The sequence below is a fragment of the Amia ocellicauda genome, chromosome 3 (assembly GCF_036373705.1).
Source record: "Amia ocellicauda isolate fAmiCal2 chromosome 3, fAmiCal2.hap1, whole genome shotgun sequence".
In the NCBI taxonomy this organism is placed as follows: Eukaryota; Metazoa; Chordata; class Actinopteri; order Amiiformes; family Amiidae; genus Amia; species Amia ocellicauda.
Genome location: NC_089852.1, coordinates 32,762,160 through 32,776,206, shown reverse-complemented (window position 1 = coordinate 32,776,206; position 14,047 = coordinate 32,762,160). Strand labels below are relative to the sequence as shown.

Below are 14,047 nucleotides of genomic sequence, written 5' to 3'. Positions count from 1 at the left end.
GCTAGGGTGGGGCCACAGGCCTGCTGACAAAGGAAATATGTTCAATGATGGGGTACAGGTGTGAAAAACACATGCACTCCCACCTACAGAATTAACTATATACAAGTCACAGTCTGGTAGGAAGGGATAGCGGTTCTGTGTTGCTTTTCCCAAGCACGCTCAACAGAGGCAGACAGGGATAGAAAAGCCAGGAGCCAGTGCCTGATAGGCTACTGAGGCTCAACTGAAGCCAACAGATTCCCAATAGAAGGAACTGGGCCCGTCACGTCCAGTCTGTAGAACCAAATAAAGGTGTGTGGCGAGACCCAACTCGCAGCCACACAGATGTCTGACAGTGGGGCGCCTTGAAAAAGGGCCCACAACGTGGCTACACCTTGAGTCAAGTGGGCCACCAGGTGTTCAGTCACCAGGGCTCCAGACGACTCGTAGGCTATGGTAATGGTGTCCACAATCCAGTGCGAGAGGTGCTGCTTTGAAAGCATCAGGCCTCCATCTGTGCTCTGTAGGACACAAACAATTGGTCCCAGCGCTGAATGTCTTTAGTGCTCTCCAAATAGCACCTGAGAGCCCGCACCGGGCACAACAGGTGTAGCCTACTCTCCTCCTTCAGAGAGAAGGGAGGAAGATGGAAAGCCATAAACTCAATAGGCCTGTTTATATGGAAAGGAGACAGCACATTCGGGATGAATGCAGGATTAGGACGAAGCATAACCCTGGAACCATCTCCTGCAAAACGGACACATGCAGGGTGAATGGACAGGGCGTGTAACTCGCTCACGCATTTTGCCAATGTGATTGCCAACAAAAATGCCATCTTTGGTGAAGCTAATCTGAGGTCAACTGACTGCAAGGGCACAAACAGGGTCTTGGAAAGTGCGTCCAGCACTACATGAAGGCGCCAGAGAAGGAGTGCGGGTAGGCCTCATCCTGTGCACACCTTTCAGAAACTGCGCCGCCAAAAAATGAGAGCCCTGAGGCTCGCCATCAATCCTGACATGACATGAGGAGATGATGGCCAAACAAACCTTGAGTGTGGATGGGGACTTGCCCTGGTGCAACAGCTCCTGCAGGAATTGCAGAATGACACCTATATGGTAATTAACTGGGTCATGAGGCTTCTCCTGACACCAAGTTTGAAAAGTCTGCCAGTGGTAGGAGCACTGCGACCTCATAGAGGGAGCTCTCGCCAACTGAATAATAGTCACTACCACATCTGACAGACCCCAAGCCATCAGGCGATCCCACTCAGGGGCCAGGCCCAGAGCTGGAGCAGGCCGTGGCTGGGATGTCACAGTGTGCCCTGCACCTGAGACAGCAAGTCTGCCCGCAGGGGAAGCACAGTCTGCAGGGCCAGCGAGGCGCTACCAGCAGAACTGTCACTCGTTCCAGCCTGATGTTCTCCAGAACCACTGGGAGTAGAGGGAACGGTGGGAATGCATAGAGGAGTGGGCTAGTGCATCAATCCCCAGGGTCCCTGACTGATCCCGAATGGAGAACCATAGGAACTGAAGAACCCAGTCTTGATGCACAGAGGATAAATTTATTTATTTAACATGCCCAGCCTCTAGGGCCCTGACATGGAAGCCCCATACGGAAGGAACATATATTTTCCATATATTAAAAGCAATATATATTCAACTTATATGCCTGTTATTTTTGTATGTTGCTTTTGTATGTATATTTATATATGTTCATATATAAACCATATGTGGTTTTGGCACAAAATTGGCCCCTTTTTGTAGTATGTACAATATAAGACTTTTATGTGTTTGTATATGTAACATGCATTTCTCCCCATATATGTTATTTGTACTGCAAATATGTGTTTTTATAGTTTAAATATGCTTTTTTAATCATTTAAATATGCTTTTTGTATATAATTGTAGTTTTTAAAATATTTTTAATTATTTTCTATACTTTAAATATGCTTTTTAATACTTTAAATATGCCTATTTTAAACTTTAAATATGTGTTTCTTATACTTTGAATATGATTTCATAAGTTAGTCAAGATGTTTTTTATATTTTATTTTTTTATATATTTGTAATGATTGTTTTATACCTAAAATATGATTTTTTATTTTATTTAAGTTAAATATTCTCTTTTTTATACTTTAAATATGTTTCTTATAGTTTAAATATATTTTTTATAAGTTAAATACATGCATACTTTTTATACTTTACATGTACTGTTTTTTATAATGGAAATATACCCCTTCATTTCGTGAATGTTCAATACAAATCTACATATTTTCATATCCATGAACCAATGAAGAAAAACATGAAAACATTAAAATATACACACAACATTTATAAATATAGTTGTGGTCAAAGGTTTACATACCACACACTGTAACCAGAAAATAGAATGCTACACTGACACTTCATATAAATATAATTCCTGGAATTTTTCCTCCATAGAAAAGATATCAAGATTCATACACAACATGTTTGTTTATTTTCAACACTTATTCAAACATAAGTAACATTTACAATATGTAATGAGCTCATATGTAATATGCTTAGTTTAGAACTACTATTAGATATGACTTATATCACTCAACAAACTTGTTTTTAAAAGGATAAACAGTTTTTTTGAAGAATGAATCACAATTTTAAAAGGAAACAGTTTTTGAGAGTTCAGACCTTTACTCTTATCCCCCCCACCCCCATTTACAATTAAATTGGGGTCACCTAATGAATGTTAACAGTTATTGTAATATAACTTTGAAATACTGTACTATTGAAAAGTATTACAACTTAAAATTAAATTATGTTGGTGTTAAGGTAGCTTTAATTGTGCCTTGTGTGACTAAGGTATCTTGTATCTTATGTAACCTGTATGTATTTGATATATGCTTTTTAGATTAGCAGATGTGATTTTACACGAGGCCCAGGTGGAAGAAAGGATCCCTGAAGCCCCGCCCCCACTTGGAGAAGAGGACAGCCTGACTACACGGCGATGTCGGCGTCCAGGTCGTGACTGGGACCCCGAGCATGGCCCACAGTTGCTTTGCCCCCCTGGTCAGGTTCCCGGTCAGGAGGGGCAGACCACGTCACTGCTCCAAGCGGGTAACGTGCGGAGGCCACAAACGGTACTGCGGCAGAGGCGGGAGGAGGAAGAACAGGGTCTCTCCATCCCATCAGTGCCGCATTAATGCACGGGCAGAGAGTGCTCCAGTCAGCGCAGGTACCAAAGGCACACCAGCAGCCGAGGCGCTCTCGCAAGAGTGGAGTGCCTAGCGGGGTTTTCTGCTGTAAGTGTGTCTCCACTGGCAACGCAACACAACACAGTGGGGGAGGGGCACTACATGCTGACCACACGCTATTGCACTGGGCTGAAAAACCAGGGAACACTACAACTTAGTTGTGCCTTTTCTTTTGCGGCAACAACACAGGAGGTCCCGAGGAGTAACACCAAGCACCACCGAAGTGCACCGAACAAAGCACTGCAAATCCTGTGCGGGCCGTACAGGCCTAGTCGCACCACGTGTGCTGGAGGGGGGTACCAGGAACACTGGGTGCCGTGCTGTTCAGAATCCGGAGGGCCCGCGGTAATAAAACCACCAGCTGAAGCAGGGCTTAACACACCAGAACCACTACATGGAGAAGTCAGCACAGCAGAGCTCAATCCAGTAAACTGGAAGGGCGAGACCTCCTACAGCCGCAGATGTGGCCTGTAGTGCGTTCGCAAGCCAGCGGAGGAGCCCCTCTCGCAGTTGAGGTGTGGAGGCAAATCATTTTGTGCTTCTGTGCTTTGTGTGCTGTGACCCTGGAAGTTTCTAGCAAGTAACTATTAATTTGCCTGCATTCTTTCCAATTAATTATGAGAACCTGTTATTTTCTAACTTCTCAGTTATTCCTTTTAGTTTATCAGCAACTTACATTCTCTACTTGTTTCTTATTAAAGTTGTTTGTAATTGTTTCAAACCTATCTTTGTTATCTGCAAATGACCTTCCAAATGGCAATATAGAGGATAATAATTATTAATGAGTAATAATTGTATTAATATTGATGAGATGGGTAGGCTTATATTAAAATGCCAATTAAATTACTATCATAATTAATTCGATGACCAATCAGTCACTGTTTGTAAAATGTCAAACCCCTTGAGGGTATGTCCCAGAATGGATATATAAGCTTTGTACTTCATTGAAAAGTTTGGAAAAACAGCATTATACTTGTTTAATCTGTTGCTGTGTTCTGTTGTTTTTTCGCATGCACATAATACATTCTGATTAGAACTAGCGGCTCCAAATCTTTCTTCCAGCACAGAGGTCTCTTACGACAGACTGAGGCTTAGGCCGGGCAGCCAGCCTCGGCTATTACTGCCGCTCTCGCAGTGGAGGAAAAAGTCCTGTGGACAAAAAACAACACAGCGAATTAGCCTGAATAATAATAATAATAATAATAATAATAATAATAATAATAATAATAATAATAATAATAATAATAATAATATTAATAAAAAACAACTAGTAGTCGTGTGAAAGCTGAGATGAACCGAGGGGCCGATGGACTTCCGCAACGCGGATGGAACAAAACAGCGTGGCGAATTTAAATGAAATTAAAATAGCACAACAACACACAACTGTGGTGAATCGGTGGGTGGATGGTACTATTTGTACTACCAGCCAGCCGAAAAATGCAATTTCTGTTTTTTATTCACAAACACAGAAGCTCTCACTTGTCTTGACGAACCAAGGCGAAGGGCAAAAAGAAGAAGTCTTTGTGCAGTGTTTTATACAAACAGGAAATGGAAGGGTCCTGTTTGAGTGACGGGCACAAGGGCCAATGGCAGCTTTGATAGACAATTGATAGATACATTCCAGCGATTTGCACTGAAAACCCCTCCCCCTTGGGCAGTGCTTCTAACTCGAAAGATAACTTTTGTCCATAAGTTGTGCATACTTCTTACATTAACTGTACAGAGTATGAAACAAAAAATAGTTACTTATGCATTATTTACATATTTTAGTAATGTCTTTGCTGTCATCTTTGTAAAAGCTTCCCTGTTTCTAAATATTTTTAACATGCATGTTTGTACTACAGCAAGAAATACTACTGTTCTAAAAACAGAAACCATCATCTAGCACCAGTCAAATGTGAGTAAACTATGCTATGGTTAATAAGCAAATATAAAGACAGAATTAAAGAGGCAATGAAGACTAAAAACTCAGGCCTTGGGCCTCCTTGGGTCCCCTACCAACAAATACAGTATTGTAACCACACACAGCATTAATGTGAGTGAGGTAGAAGTAGAGAATGGGAAATAGTAAAACAAAGAAACTAAGCCCTGTTTAAATGACCTGGAAGTCCTGTGGAAGAAATTGAATGTATTTTATGTAAAATGCACTCTGAAAGAAAAGGTCATTGGTTGGACCTAAATACTTCTCAGTGGGGGGGAGGTTGTTGTTTTTCGTTTCATTAGAACCTGAAAATATATTCCCACTGAAGACCTAACTGTAAAGGTGCGTTCACACTGCCCGCTCGCTAGCGCGACAGAGCGACTCGCTCCCATTCATTTCCAATGAGAGCCGGCAACTCCCGGCGACAGCGACAGTGGAGAGTTGAGCAATGTTCAACTTTATGCAAATTAACAGCGAGCGCGCAGTGACGGAGTTCGGCGACAACCAATGGGAGGCAGATGTGCTCTGCATATTGAAGTGCCTTCTCTTTTCTACTCGCTAGTTTAAAAATAAGACACAGTGTGCACACAATGCAGGGCTCAGCGCCAGCACGCCAGCGACTGAGCGACTTGCGAGTTGAGTGAGTGGGCAGTGTGAACTTAAGGTAACTCCTACCCCCTGACTGTTCCCGGTTTCACCGCTAGAGGTCTCCCAAGCCACACTTTCCCCAGACTCTGTTCCAGGACCTTGATAGAATCCATTATTTAATTATCATCCCAGCTGTCCTCGTTAATCATCTCCACCTGTTTCCTTTCCACCTGCCAATTAAACCACATATATATGCTCCTTTGTTCCCCTCACTACTCGTGAAGTCTTGTCTTGCTTTTACTGCAGCATTTCTGAGCCTGAGAATTACTTTTCCATCTACCCGTGTAGCGACCTTTGCCGTCTACCTGTTTAATGTCTCTGGATTGTCCCGATTATCATTGTTTGCCTGATCGATCGACCTACCTTCCGTGACCCCGACTATTATTTGGCCATTCCCTCTTGATACTCCTGACACCGCAACTGGATCCTACTATCTCCTGTCTTCCTTGGTCCCAGCTCTGACACTAACAAGGAGCATGAAGCTTTCTCAACACAAGCTCACTTATGTAGTATAATAAAGCCCAGAGGGGCAAAGCATATTCCACAAGCAAAAGAAAGGACATCAGTTAGATGCTCATTTAATTAAAATTATTGTGATTACAAACTCCATATAGTATTATTATCTGAGGCGTGAGCTAAATCTTATATTATTTTTTTCCAAATGTTAAATCAGGCATTTTGTTTTTAATTAAGAGTTTGGAGTAACAGAAGAATCATTGCCAGACAGCACTAGCAGCTCTTACGAGAGCTATAGGCTAGGCACAGACACACACAGCGGAAAGGGAAGGAGGGCTGTGATAGTGACTCACCGCACAGCCAGTGTGGACAAACACAGACACACATGGTGGATAGAGAATTGTCTGAATGGCAAGTCCACATACAATAGTCCCTTAAACAACTATTTACAGGCAGCGCTGACTGCTGCCCTGGCTGCACAGTCCACCCAAATCAGCAGGGGCCACTCCCATGAGCCCATGCACTCCACTGCTGCTGGGCTCCAGCCCTCAGTGCTGGATCACACCAGCAGAGGGCGATACAATATTGTATTAATCCCGTTCTCCTGCACCTCAGTGCAGCGACCTTACAGCAATATAAAAGGCCCAAGCCTCTTAGCGAGACTTTGGAATCAGTACACTTTGAAAGCTGAAATACAGGATTGAACTGAACTGGACTATAACACAAATAAATAGTTTCACATCATTTCTAAAAGCAGGCTCTTCTAAAGTTGTCTAAAGGCAAACTGTAAACAGATTCCAACATAAAATTAAAGATGATTTATTGATGGTAAAATGCAAGTGTTTGTAAGCACAAAACAGTACAATAGAGCACCATACTTCTTCATTAATTTCTAGTTGGTAGAAGATTACTCTTTATTTTTAAGAGAGAACATTGGAATAACTGAAGAAAAGAAAATAAAAAATGTATATGTATATATAGATAGATATAAATTTTTAAATGCATTTAATTATTTTTACATAACATAAGGATAAGCAAACTGATCTGGTTTCTTTGCTTTGCGATGAGTGATAGTTACTGACTTACAATCTGGACATCAAGTTCTCATGAACGGTGACACTCAGTGCTGTCTAACTCTGGAAATAATCTTGTGATGCATAACATTTTTTTAAATGTCAGTCTTATTTGTGTTATCCTTACCCCGTAAATAATTGGATTGAGAAGAGGTGGAAATATTAAAAAGTACACTGATATTATAATACGTGCTGCATAAGGAACATGTTTCATATTAAATCTGCTTTGTACTATTTCAAAGAAACAGCCAACTGAGAAGTTAACTAGTGACACCAAATGGGGGGTGCAGGTGTTTAAGGCTTTGAACTGGGACTCTTTGGAAGCCTTTAAACAAATTCTAAGGACTTTGGCATATGAATACAAAATCAGGAGTAATGGGATGATTATAGACAACACCACACCAATCATCCCGTAAATGTTATTAATGGTTGTATCAATGCAGGCAAGCCTGACCAGTGAGTAATTGTCACAATAAACTTTCTCAATGATATTCCCACATAATGGTAGCGCCAAAGTTAAGATGAGAGTCAGGATAATTCTACTTACAGAATACAACCAGGTCAATGCAATAAATGCACACACTTTGCTAGGAGTCATGATGGCATTGTACTGCAAAGGGCAACAGATGGACACATATCTGTCATATGCCATTACAGCTAAAGTGGAAAACTCAATAGTTCCATATGTATGTAAGCAAAAAATCTGCACAATACAATAATCACGTGAAATATCATGCATGCTTGATAAAATATTGGCTAAAAGGGAAGGGAACAAGCCAGTACTCCCATACACTTCATTAATTGCAAGATTGCACAGAAAGAAATACATAGGTTCATGCAGGTTCCTCTCTGCAAAGATAACTCCAATCAGAAATGAATTTGTAAAAATTATTGCCAAATACAACATTAGTATAACGCTAAAGTAGAAATATCTAATCTGTCCCATTTCACCAAATGCAGCCAGTATGAATGATGTGATGTTTGTTGAGTTCTCCATGTTCTTCAATTTTGAATCAGTTGTCTTCTGAGCGACAAGGACAATTATTATAACTGTATGCCTTGGTTGTGTATAAGTTGCCTACATTATATTTTATGCATTATGGTAGATAATAACATACAATTACATATTTATATACACACACATACATTCATACTGTACATACATGTATGTATATATATATATATATATATATATATATATATATATATGTATATATAGATCATAACAATAATAATAATCTCGATAATAATATAAACTCAACTGTTTAAATGAATGTGTATACATCTGAATAAACTTTTGATTCAATTTGAAACTGTTGCTCTGATTCCTTGCATGTCTGTTGCCAATTTTAACTATATTTAAAATCAAAGTACATCTGTGTGAAAACGTATCTTTGAATTACCTGAAGCAGGTGAGATGCCTGCACTGGAAGCACTTTTCTTCATTGTAACACCACCTGTCCAAAGACTGAATTAGGACACTGATCTTGTACAACAGATCTTCTACAGGGTGTATAACAGAACCTGCCAGAGACAAACACTGCATATATGTCAGGATCAGAATCTAGGAGCATAAACTAAAGCTATTAAAATATAAAATTGTATATCTTGAACTTTTAAATGTGTGATTATATGTGTGCACGAGAATTCAACCAACCGTGTACAATAACATCAATACACAGGCAGTGAAATGTAGAAAGGCAGAGAAACACAGACATTATCATGTAGTTTAATTAAGTGAAAATGCCAGTTTTAATTAACTTAAAATATCTCCTGAAATGAAATAACAAGAGCTTCCCTTCTTTCTTTACAGTCTATAGATGTTTGCTTGTTATTTTCCCACAGATTGACAGCAACAGGGAGACAGAGAAAGACAGATAGAAATGAAATACACCGTACATGTCTGTTACCTGAGAGTCCTTTGTCACTGGGGGATCTGTGAGACAACTGAAACAGTGTTCATGTATGTGCCTTATATATTTAACTCCATGAAAAACAAAACAAACAAAAAAACAACTGGGGCTGATCTGATTAGGAAAAATGTCCAACACAAATCTTGCCACAGGTGTCCTGATGAATAACACTTTGTTCACACTGTCATTACATACGTCCAGAGCACCAGTGGTCATTCCACTGGGAATTGTCTTCTCAGACAGTACAAGAAAACCAACACAGCAGTGTGGATGGAAAGAGTAGCTAGCGATGATATCCCCACATGCACACAGATGTGTCTGTCAAAAGTATTATCAGCTCTGTTTTGTGACCTTATGATAAGAGTGAAATGTTGTCTTCAGCTAATTATTATTAACATACATGCTGATTATTAATGTATTATTATTAATATAATAATAATAATAATAATTATTATTATTATTATTATTATTATTATTAGTAGTAGTAGTAGTAGTAGTAGTAGTAGTAGTAGTAATATAATTCATAGGATGTCATTGAAATGTTGCTTTTTATCTTGTGATTTATCAACACTTGATTTTTATTTTATTTGTATGATTTCACATTATGCAGTGTATGATAATGAGCCTAGATGCATGTACTATGTAAGAGTATTCATCATTTTGTTGTTACCTCTTAACAACTGGGTTGAAAAATAAATCAGAAGCTTTGGACAATATTGTATTATTCCCAGGTTATGCAAGCTTACAATAACAACTGAAGAGATTACAGTAAGTATGGTAGACCCCAGAAAGTATGATATATTGTAACTATTATAGTAACATTTTTTATTACATTGTCATTAATACATGATTGGTAAATAGTTTATAAAAGAGGTAGGAACCATTAATAATTGCATTTATAAATTATCAGTAAATCTTTATGATATACACTCACCTAAAGGATTATTAGGAACACCATACTAATACTGTGTTTGACCCCCTTTCGCCTTCAGAACTGCCTTAATTCTACGTGGCATTGATTCAACAAGGTGCTGAAAGCATTCTTTAGAAATGTTGGCCCCTATTGATAGGATAGCATCTTGCAGTTGATGGAGATTTGTGGGATGCACATCCAGGGCACGAAGCTCCCGTTCCACCACATCCCAAAGATGCTCTATTGGGTTGAGATCTGGTGACTGTGGGGGCCAGTTTAGTACAGTGAACTCATTGTCATGTTCAAGAAACCAATTTGAAATGATTTGACCTTTGTGACATGGTGCATTATCCTGCTGGAAGTAGCCATCAGAGGATGGGTACATGGTGGTCATAAAGGGATGGACATGGTCAGAAACAATGCTCAGGTAGGCCGTGGCATTTAAACGATGCCCAATTGGCACTAAGGGGCCTAAAGTGTGCCAAGAAAACATCCCCCACACCATTACACCACCACCACCAGCCTGCACAGTGGTAACAAGGCATGATGGATCCATGTTCTCATTCTGTTTACGCCAAATTCTGACTCTACCATCTGAATGTCTCAACAGAAATCGAGACTCATCAGACCAGGCAACATTTTTCCAGTCTTCAACTGTCCAATTTTGGTGAGCTTGTGCAAATTGTAGCCTCTTTTTCCTATTTGTAGTGGAGATGAGTGGTACCCGGTGGGGTCTTCTGCTGTTGTAGCCCATTCGCCTCAAGGTTGTACGTGTTCACAAATGCTTTGCTGCATACCTCGGTTGTAACGAGTGGTTATTTCAGTCAAAGTTGCTCTTCCATCAGCTTGAATCAGTCGGCCCATTCTCCTCTGACCTCTAGCATCAACAAGGCATTTTCGCCCACAGGACTGCCGCATACTGGATGTTTTTCCCTTTTCACACCATTCTTTGTAAACCATAGAAATGGTTGTGCGTGAAAATCCCAGTAACTGAGCAGATTGTGAAATACTCAGACCGGCCCGTCTGGCACCAACAACCATGCCACGCTCAAAATTGCTTAAATCACCTTTCTTTCCCATTCAGACATTCAGTTTGGAGTTCAGGAGATTGTCTTGACCAGGACCACACCCCTAAATGCATTGAAGCAACTGCCATGTGATTGGTTGGTTAGATAATTGCATTAATGAGAAATTGAACAGGTGTTCCTAATAATCCTTTAGGTGAGTGTATATTTGATAATTTATCCAAAAAGGGCAACCTGTCCTGATTTATTTCCCATTGTGTACTACTCCCCACACTGTGTCAATATAGGGCTTAAATATTTCCAAAACCTTGACTCGACCTTGACTTTCCCCAACTTCATCTCCAGATGTCACTGTCTTCCAATTTTTGCTATTTTCTCCACAGCACTATTTACCTTCACCTCATTATTGCATTATTTATCCAATTACTCACCTGCCTCTCATTTCCTTGGTTCATTAGTTACTAGTATTTATACCCCTTTTTCCCACAGTCCAGTGTGGAATCTTGTTAGCTTTCAAGTCACATTTCTGAGCCTTATACATGTAGTGTTTTTCGACCTTTGTCTGCTTCCTTGTTACCCTCTGGGGTCCCCCCCCCTCCCACAAACTGGAGATTCAGAAAATAACGTAAATAATTATTTTCCCCACCAGAGTTAATAAAGAAATCAAAAAAGTGAAGAAAAACAAAACAAATCAAAAAATTGAATTGAATTTATGGTCAATATAACACTTTATTATTGCTCCAGGCAGACTTTTGACACTGGACAGCGAAACTTCAAAGTCTTATGAACCTGTGTAATTAAGAAGAACTCATATCTGACCTCCAGAACAGAAATTACAGTCATTTATATTAGACTACCAACAGCCGGAATAACTACATACAAATAAAAAAGAATACTAAACAGGGAAAAAGAATTCCAAACATCTGGCTTTTGAATATTGTCACTTTAGGCATTACATAGACAAATGCTATTCTTTACTGTTGTTGCAGTAACTCATCCCAGCCACAAGGCTGCCATGGCGTTTTATTCTTTTACAGAATATACTGTCAGTGGCTATCATAGTGCTGTAAACAGACTCAGCATCTGTGATTTTTTTCGAAGGGTAAGGTGTTTTATTTTTTTATATGATTCAATTTTTCTACTTTGTATTTGGTTTTCTTGCTGTATCCCATATTTCTGCTATCTCTGTGAATAACGTCTATTCTGCATGGTTTTCCTGGCACACAGCTCAGCACAACCTAGCCTGCTCGGATATGGGCATGTTTGATATCATTGGAAAGCTACAGCCCTTCCCTGTAAGAAAATGAGTGACAGGATTCAGGTAACAGGACAAGGAAAAGGGCGCGGCACCCCTCTCTCCTCACCATAACAAACATATGCGTTTCTTAAAGGGCTGGTAGCGCAGCACTGCTTATAGGGAAATGGCCGTAACTAGGCTCATTGAAAAGCTAGAGACCTGTGGTTTTCGGGAGTGGCAGCCTTGAGCACCTATAGGAGACAGGATTAGAGTAATATGACGTAGAATGCTCGACCCGACCCCAGGATGATTTGCAAAGGGTGGACCCCTTAAGAGTCCTGGATATCCTACTCTGGCCTGGTTGCCTGAACCCCTTGATTTCTTGCTTCTTGACTTGGAGTCCTGGATCTCCTCTATCGCACTGTTTACCGGGTCTCGACCCTTCGGTTCCTAACCCTTCACCCCCCCCTCTGGGACCATGGCACATTTGAAAAAAAAAAAGTGCAAACAGTGCACCCTGAACAGGATTCAAACCACACACCTCAGGCACTCAGAACTCCCCTATACTGTGTTATACCTGCTAGGCCAATCAGGTAGATATGTTGAAAAATATTACAAGTTATGTTCATTGCGCTAAAACTACTCAAAACATATTTGCACTCCACTATGAAAGAAGAAAGACTTTAGGGCTAGCGCACCTGAACAAACCCTTTTAAAAGACAAAAACGGCAGTGCAGGAGTTGTGTTGCAAATGGAAAAGAAGTCTTTATTCAGGCCAGCCTGAATAACAGAGCAAATGCGAGTCAGTCTCGTGCTCAAGCAGCTTTCTTACAGTTCTCTTCCGGGTTTTGTATTTTATACAGTTGTAAACAAAAGGTGAATAATGTCCAATCAGCAGAGGGCAGTGTCCTGGATGTGCATGTGGATTCGCTCAGTCCTTGCTTCTCTACTTCCTCTTCCTCCTTTGAAATGTAGGGTTACCAAGCAGCGATATTGACGTCACTGTTTCCTCCACAAAGTATTCTGGGATGCACAAAGGACTGTGGGGGAGAATGTGGTTCAACGTGTTTTGCACGTGGAACCAGACAAAGAGAGAAAAGTGGCTGCAGGGGAGGGGAGCGAGAGAGAGAGGCAAAACTATACAACACAATATTTTATATATTCCATTCAAATAAATATATACATATTCATATATATTTGAATATTTATGCAAAGCTGAATGTAATTTACTGTATTTAACTTTCTGACAAAACCTCAGGTCTTTCAACACCTGTACATACACCGATCAGCCATAACATTATGACCACTGACAGGTGAAGTGAATAACAATGATAATTTCGTTATCATGGCATCTGTCAGTGGGTGGGATATATTAGGCAGCAAGTGAACATTTTGTCCTCAAAGTTGATGTGTTATAGAAGATGCATATTTCCAGCAGGCATACAAATTCAAAATCATGCATCCTCACCTGTTTCAATTACAGAGCTCCACTGAAACAGATCTTTTTGATTGACAAGCACCAGAAATTGCGTCTAGTGCCTGTATAATATCGGTTCATGTGTGATTTTTTACTGGAGGTGTCCCATAGTGATGTGTGGTTGAAAATTATGTTAAAAAAATCATGGATTTCATAGAAATTTTGAGCTAAGTTTT

At 40.1% G+C, this 14,047-nt stretch overlaps 1 protein-coding gene across 1 annotated transcript; it reads right to left on the bottom strand.

Annotated features, from left to right (window-relative positions):
- Positions 1-7,337: 7,337 nt before the first annotated feature.
- Positions 7,338-8,303, bottom strand: LOC136747080 (olfactory receptor 4B13-like). Its single transcript, XM_066700036.1, has one exon. It carries the CDS (start codon positions 8,301-8,303, stop codon positions 7,338-7,340), a length of 966 nt encoding a protein of 321 aa, XP_066556133.1.
- Between the last annotated feature and the right edge of the window lie 5,744 nt (positions 8,304-14,047).

Bases quoted from the DNA above. Each gene is read 5' to 3' on its own strand.
- LOC136747080 (XM_066700036.1), bottom strand. From the start codon at position 8,303: ATGGAGAACTCAACAAACATCACATCATTCATACTGGCTGCATTTGGT.